General features: G+C 43.2%; 1 protein-coding gene across 1 annotated transcript; it reads left to right on the top strand.

Moving 5' to 3' along the window:
* The first annotated feature begins 899 nt into the window (after window positions 1-899).
* LOC121080543 (ras and Rab interactor 2-like) lies at window positions 900-5,452 on the top strand. The gene is made up of 3 exons (XM_040578627.1): window positions 900-922; window positions 3,011-3,142; window positions 5,244-5,452. The coding sequence occupies exons 2-3, from the start codon at window positions 3,103-3,105 to the stop codon at window positions 5,447-5,449; spliced, it is 246 nt and encodes an 81-aa protein (XP_040434561.1). The 5' UTR covers window positions 900-922; window positions 3,011-3,102; the 3' UTR covers window positions 5,450-5,452.
* Window positions 5,453-7,736: the final 2,284 nt, after the last annotated feature.

Raw genomic sequence — 7,736 nt, forward strand, 5'->3', positions numbered from 1 at the left:
ATTCGCTGCATGTCGCTCAGATAGGCGATTCGAGAGCCCTTCACGTTAAATCCTTAAACGCATCACGTCGGGGTCACCAATTTGCGGCAAATGAAGAGACGGGACGCAGCTTGATGCAAGCAAATGTCAATTTATTGTACAGAAGCACGAGATTTTATACACTTTCAGAAGCTGCGCGTTTTAAACAGATTGGTTCTTGAAGCTAAGCCTTGCATACTAGGCAATCCCTGATTGGTGGTTAACTGCCATCAATTAACAGCAAGGTGTTACCTTTCCTTGGCGCCATCCCTCTCCCACTCCCCTGTGCTCTGCAAACATGCCTCATCATGTTAATTGTTGTCTAGACAAGCTCGAGCACATTCCCCTCAGCTAACTGATTGCCATGCATGGTCCTAGTTTCCAGCCCGCTCCTGCAGTCTGTAGTCTGCCTTATGTGGTTTTTTTTTGTATTTACCATGTTGTCATAAATGAAAATGGAATACAGATTCTGTTCTGCCTTTTTTCTTGTGAACAAACATCTGGGGACTTGTCTTCTATAATAAATAAGCCTTAGCAAGTAGGTCTTGCTCTTGGGAATGGTTATATTAATACTGGCTCTGCTCTAGAGGAGGAAGACAGCTCAACTTGTGTTTTCCCATTGCAGATGTTGTCCTGGAGAAGGCCATGCATAAGTGCATTTTGAAGCCATTGAAGAGCCATACTGAAGCGATGTTGAAAGAGTTTCATGCTGCAGATGGTGAAGGAAAACCTTCAGTTGGTGTGGCAGAGGAATCCCCAGGAACTGGGCGTGTTTGTTCCAACACCAGACTATGTGGATGTTGAAAGTTTGTGACCATGCAGAAAATGTATTCACCTGAAAAGAAAGTCACACTGCTGCTGAGAGTATGAAAATTGATTTATACTGTTACGGAGAATAACTCAGGTATGGTGCTTCTTATGGTTCAAGGTCACTGTTTTTCTAAACCTGGGGTTGTGTTTTGGTGGAGGAAATTTTGACCACCTGATTCTGCAGCTTTGTCTCCTTCTCCTGGAGCTCTTGTAGTATCTCCTTGCCCTTTTGAGAGGGATTCTTCCTCTCTGCTTCCTTCCTGATATCTCTGCATCTGGCAGCACATCTTACAAATTCAGTGTGAAGCAGAGTTGTGAAGCAGCTTAAAAAAACCTCCAAACCACCAGCTTTGCTTAACTGTAGGCATTTGAAGTTGGCTGTCAGAAAGGCTGTCCTGTAAGCCTAGAATTTGACGCTGGTTCTAAATTAGTATTTTCCTGGAAATTGTAATAAAGGATGCACCCAGTATTTAGCTGTAGTAATTCAGCAGTGTGTATGCAATATGACAATTACAAGGGCTCTGTGTTAATGGCTGGAGGAAAGCAGCCCCTGATCCAGTGTTTTGGGTTTGCTGTGCCTCTGAATGTGCTCATTTGGACAATTTCTTTGTGTTTTTGCAAGAGAAATAACATCTATTTCTACACTGTAGCAGGAGTCCCAAAGTGACCTCGAAACCTAGATGGTGAAATGGAACCACAAACCAGTTAAGACCTGCTTGATTAGTCAGTGGCACAGTTAAAACGCTGTGCTGGACAGCATGCATTCATAGGTGCAGCTCTATTGCCTGACATCTTATCATACGCTGCCATGGTAGGTCACGAGCTAAGGTGAAGCAATGCTGGTGGTAGTGGGAGATTTTTTTCTCTAAGAAAGTATAAGCTGCTGCACATGGTCAGCAGTTTTCTTTTGAGCGCTGAATCTGCAGCTGGGCTCTGTGCCGATCAGGATGCTTGCTTTCTTTTGAGATTTGAGGTGAATGGTGAAAGCTTGTGGCTGTAAAAGACCCCCAGGCACTTTGGCAAGATTTGGGCAGGAGCTTAGACCTGGCTTATTTCTGTGCAAAATCCTGCATTTTAAAATGGATATAGGAATCTTTGCCCAAAGTGCTGTAAACTTTTTTTTTTTTTCTCCATACTGTACTATCCCATTGAGTAAGGTATTCCCAACATGCAAAAGAAAAGTACTGAGAGGCTGCTGGTGAACCACTGTACTGAGGGGCTTGGGCTAAGATGCAGCAAATGCTCCTTGGGGTTGTCTTGCTTTGTCGTGTAAAGTTTTAAAACGTGGCATCGAGCCAGCACCAGTTTCCAGTACCTCCTTTGTCCTGCAGTCTCAGCCAGATAACAGTGTAATACCTGGAGGGTATGTCTTAGCTGGTCTGACTTTCAATATCAGCCCTTCAGTCCTCTGGAGTTTCGAAACAGTTTAAATTGGCTCCCGATCTTGGTGTTTCAAGTGACCATCACACCACTTCTGCAATGAGCACGGTTTGGCCAGACCCAGAGATCTAGCCACATTGGGTTTTCTAAAGAGAAAGTTTAAATGTGATAGAAGTTAAAGGAACACATACAGACCTAGGTACAGCAGAGCCTCTGTGTTGCATGCTGTCGTTACCGATGATGCTTCACCAGCTAGTTGGGAATTATGTGAGGCTTTGCTCACTGGTGTTTTTAACCATGCTCTGTCAAGGAAATGTGCAGTTTTCATGTAAAATCTAATAGGCTTTTATATACAGGCTTCTTTGCTGGGTTTCAGACTCAGAAGCTGGTACTTGTGGCTGGATCCTTCCAGAAAGGGGACGTCATCCGTGCATGTATAAAGAAAATGCCCATTGATTTTCTCTTAGCCACTGACAGAAGTGCGGGTGGAGGTCAGGCCAGACTGGCATGGCTGCCTCTTGTGAGTTCACCAGTTGAGCTGACGCCAAGGTGAGCCAAGTCTTTAAATTCCCTTGCGTCTGCATCATCTGATTTGTGCTCATTAGAAGTACAGGATGAAGCTGGACCCTGCCCACCAAGTGTCAGATGATGTTCTCTTTGCTGCACATCTGTAACGAGAGGCTCTAGAGTAATACAAACATACTGGTCAGTAAAGGCAGCAAAATAACGCTTTTCTTTCAAACACCGAAACTGGTTAAAGGGTGTGATTTGTCTATTGCTGCCTGTGTTCTCTTTGACCCAGGGAGGCTGTATGGAGCTGATGACTTCTTGCCTGTGTTGACATATGTGCTGGCCCAGGGTGATACGCTGGAGCTGGATACTGAAACTGAATACATGGTGGAATTGCTGGATCCATCTTTGCTGCATGGAGAAGGTAATCAACTTACTTCTATTAGAACTGAGTGGAGGGCTGGGGAAGGAGAATTCTTCCTCACCTCGTTTGAGTAGAAACCCTTTTGACGGAGTCATGTAGTTGGTGATGGCGGTAGTGTAACAAGAGAACCTCGTAATTATTTCCACCTTAAAATAAGAGAAAGCTGGTTAGCTTGCAGAGTTACAGCCCCAAGTGACCTGGGAATCTACCGACATATATACTGCCGTAGGAGGGAGTATGTTGTTTTCTGCCAAGAAGGAGGAGGCGTCCTGACTTAGCAAGCAAACATAGGCTGTGCAGGTGCCAGCTGTGGTTATCCTTCTGTGCCTGAAAATGTCCTGAGAGTATGTATGGGTCTGCAGCATTCAACTGAGTTGTGAGACCTGGAATGGGACCCAGGTTAGGTGCTTTGTAAAAACTTCTGGGGGAATTCTCTGCCCCTCTGGGGAAAGTGCTTTTGAGAATGTTGCCCCCCTTAATGATCCTGGCTTATACCCGATACTTGCTTCTCACAGAGTATTTTTATGAGGCCTAGGAATATATTTCTTAAGGCACTCTTGAACGATGGCTGAAGTCTGCTAAAGGCAAGGAAATCTCCCTCCTTTCTGTTTTCATGGTGGTGATTTTAACTAAGAGGTATTCTGCCAGCCCTTGGTAGGCCCCAGAATCTATCAGTTTATGAGGAAGTTTCAGAGGTTCTTGTGACCAAGCTCAGCTGTGAGTTTTAAGTATATGTGTGTGTGTCCCATTTCTGCGATCTCCTGGGTTGCTGAAATTGCTGTATCCTTTTACATGCCGATATGCATGACAGAACTGCGCCAGGTTTCCTCCGGTTCAGTACTAGTCTGTTCCCTGCTTTGTGTGCAGGGTGCATCGTTCAGGAATCTTAGAACAGGAAATATTTGAGATGTGAAGCTGGAGATCATTAACACGCTTGAAAGGCAGAAATATTTACTGTACTGTTAAGTTGTGCTGTTTTTAATGTAGCAAAAGTCATTCATCTATTGACTGGCCCTGTCTGTGGCACTAGCTAAGCTGTACGGTGCAGGAAAAATTTAGTGCTTTGGGGTTGTGTGGTTCAAATGTAAATGTATTGTCGGATTTGTCTCGTGGGTCTTGTGTGTCTTCCACATATTGAACTTGTTGCATGGCTGAAAGTGAGAGGATGCTGTCGGTAATACAGAAAGCTCTACTGTGAGCATAGACTGCATCTCTGAATGACTCCACAAATAGACCGTGCTGCCTCTTAATTGAACACTCCCACTCAAATAGTTTACTTAAAGAGCAAGAGAAATAAATGATAGCATGTCTTTTGTTTCTCCTGGTTGCTGAGGACTGTTGCCTCCTGTTGAGGCTCCTTTTCCTTTGTGACCTGCAGCTCCTTTTGTACATCGGCAACTGTTGTGGTTGTAATTTGTTCTCTGCTTGTGTAATAAAGGTGAAGTCTGGAGAGCTGTACACAGTGCCTCCTGAACTAGTTGGACGTAATGTTGGACATAGGTGAAGAAACACAGCCTGCCTTTTAAAAACAAAAGCAAAACCTTTGGGATGCTTCCAGGTGCAAATCACATGCTCCGTCATTGCTTTGTTGCCACTAAGGGAGTCGCTTTTAAGTTCCTGAACAGTGGTAGATGGTCTTTTATGTCGTTTAAACAGCTATGTTTATTTGATCCCCACTTGAAGCTCAGGAAGAAAACAAATCACTGTTTGGAAACTGTTTAGAAGAAAACTCATGTTCCAGCTTTGTAAAAAAAAACTCAGGAGTAAAGGAGCGACACTAGTAATTTAAATAACCGGCCACCCCCAGCACTAGCGGACCCAGAGTTAAATACTATTGCACCACTTTGATAATATGGAGCCCATGCAACCACTGCATGTCTCTTAGCGGCTGAGAACACACCGTCCAGTATTTTGCTGGCCAGTAAGCTGTTTTTCTTTATGTATAAATATTTTGGCAATAGAATGCAGGCACTTTCATGTGTGTGTGTATATTAAAAAAAAATAATAAAAAATAAGTTTGTCCTTTTTGACTGTGACCAGTTGGAACTGGCATGGTGTTTGTGACCACTCTGAGAAGTTCTTCCTCTGCTGTCCTTCACAGGAGGCTATGACTTGGCAAGTGCCTATGGAGCACTTTTTCTGATCCAGAACTTCCAGGAAGACCAGGCTGCCCAACTGCTGAGTTCAAAAGCTAGGGATACTCTCCGGCAATGGCACAAGAGGAAGACAACTAACAGAACAATACCTTCAGTTGATGATTTTCAGGTAGAGCTTAGGGCTGAAGAGAAAAAAAAACCCAGGGGATGATTGGCTTGTTGGAAATCTTCGTTTGAGTAGTATGATTTGTAATGATTTCCTTGGGTCCACGAGTGGTGTGAAGCAGTGCTGAGAATGTCTGGCAAATTTTCCTCTGTTTCGAAGTCTTTGCACTTCATAACAGAGTGTGGTTATGATGGTATAAAGGAAACACTAAATAACAGAGCTTTCCCACTGTCCTTTGTATTTAAGTCGTGCAGAGCAAGGACAGACCAAATCGTATTTTTAGATTCAGCTTCTTTTGTAACATGTTTGAAAACATTTTTGTTGGCTGCCTGCCTTATGAGCTAAAACAAGTCTTAAACCATAAATACCTAGTTAAACATGCACATTGCATAAAAACCCCCGTGTAAACCATGCATATGGCCAGTTATACAGTGTTCCACCAGTGTGTTTGAGCCAACAGCCCATGAGGCTGAATGTCTTGTACCACAGACTCTTTTGAAGCATATTATATGGTGGCCCTTTGCAGGTCTCTTGCTGTAGCGTGCAAAAATGTATTTTCTTGCACTCACCCTATAGCCGAATGTCATTTTGATTCAAGTATATTTATGCTAAGACAAGTATTTCAGTAAACTGGCTGATATGAGCTTAGTTTCACCAGCATGAGTTTGACAAGACTGTCTGATGCTGTGCATCAGTTAAATCCTCATTACTTGGATGATTGCATCCTTTCCTAATTTTTTTAATTACAGAGAATTGCCATGTTTTTGCATATATATATTTGTTCCTTCAAATTGTTTTTTTTTTCCCCTTCTTTTGGGGGGTTTGGGAAGGTGGGCACAGAATGACAGTCTTTGTGGGCACCAGGAAATGTGTTTAACTGTAAAGCTTAAAGTGTTTGCTGTATGGAAGGTTTCTCTGTACCCACTGCATCAGTTGCTTATTTAGCAGTGCCTGATGTTTATAAGAGTGCCCTGTGGAAGTCTGCATATTCATTAATGAGCTAACAGTAGCTTGGCTCTGTGTAGAAAGGAGAGGAACTATGAAGAACACACACCCATCCCTGCTTTTATTTTTATTTTTCCTTAAACATCCAGTGTTTCCAGGGCCTTTGCTTTCTCTTGCCACATTGGCAAAGCTTCCCAAGCTCTATTCCCCCATAGTCACGAAAAGTCTTCAGTAATTGCTGGGATGGTGAGTGAGTTTTGGGCTTCTAGCCCTCCATTCCTTCAGTCGTGAATTCCACTCAGTTAAAGACTCACGAGAATTGCTTCAAACTTGCATTTGGAAGTCACGCCTCAAACAATGAATTAGTGGAAATCCATTTATTTATTTACACTAATGAAGAAAAAACTGTAATACTGCATCAAAATGAAACTTAGTGGCTGCTGAATCACTGAGTAATAGTGTAGAATCACTGCTTAAGCCTTTACCATGATCATCACAATGTTTGTTTGTAGACTGCTTGGTTTTTTGTAAAGTCGTGTGGCTGCGTGTGGTGCATTATTCCCAAGGTGCTCCTTACTGCTCTGATGCTCTGTATGTTCGCAGTACTGGGTAAAGCGGAAGGCTCTGTGGCTGGGGAAGAGTGGCATGGACGTGTTACTGCACTCTCTGTTGCACCAGAATTTAAATGGCTGGGTTTGGCTGCTAAATTGATGGAACTACTGCGAGAAATTTCAGAAAAGTGAGTACCATGCTTATCTTTAATCTTCTAAAAGTAACCTTTTAACTGATATGGCTTAGGTATTTGACTTGCATGAAAGAGACCCAGAATTTTGCTTTAAGTAGTGTTCTGATTCGCTGAGGATTCCCTGTAATTAGAGAACAAGACTAAAAATGTTGTGTGGTGGTGTAAGATCTCAGGGTTTCTATGAAAGCTAACTTGCCAGAATGAGTAGGATGTAGCCTGAATTCCAATAGAGATACCGTATAAAAAAAGGTCCTTGTCTTGACAGCAAAAGTGTTTCATGGAATATCAACACTTTCCCATAAGGCCTCCAGCATGCTTGTTTAGTAATCGTGGGCCTTTTTGCAGTTCCTGCAGGCAGCCTTGGAACCAATTCTGTATGGCAGACAGTACCTTAGCTTACTTTCTATGTCATGCTTGGCTGCTTGTACCCACTGAAAATTTGAGCGTCAAATGAACACACAGGGAAATGTCCTGAACTCATGGCGGTAGGGCAACCCCATTCTAATTGGTAAAACTGGAAAAGAGTACATTTTGAAGAATCTGCCTTGTGAGGAGAAGGGCTGCCATGTGTTAGGCAACTAAACTTTGTGACCCATTCTGCCACTGCCCCTGCCACACACGTTGAAGGAGGCAGTCCCTAAG

The sequence above is a fragment of the Falco naumanni genome, chromosome W, assembly GCF_017639655.2.
Source record: "Falco naumanni isolate bFalNau1 chromosome W, bFalNau1.pat, whole genome shotgun sequence".
Lineage (NCBI taxonomy): Eukaryota > Metazoa > Chordata > Aves > Falconiformes > Falconidae > Falco > Falco naumanni.

Coding starts and splice junctions, on each gene's coding strand:
- LOC121080543 (XM_040578627.1), top strand. CDS start 3,103: ATGGTGGAATTGCTGGATCCATCTTTGCTGCATGGAGAAG. Junction 3,143..5,243: donor ATCTTTGCTGCATGGAGAAG/GTAATCAACTTA, acceptor TGTCCTTCACAG/GAGGCTATGACTTGGCAAGT.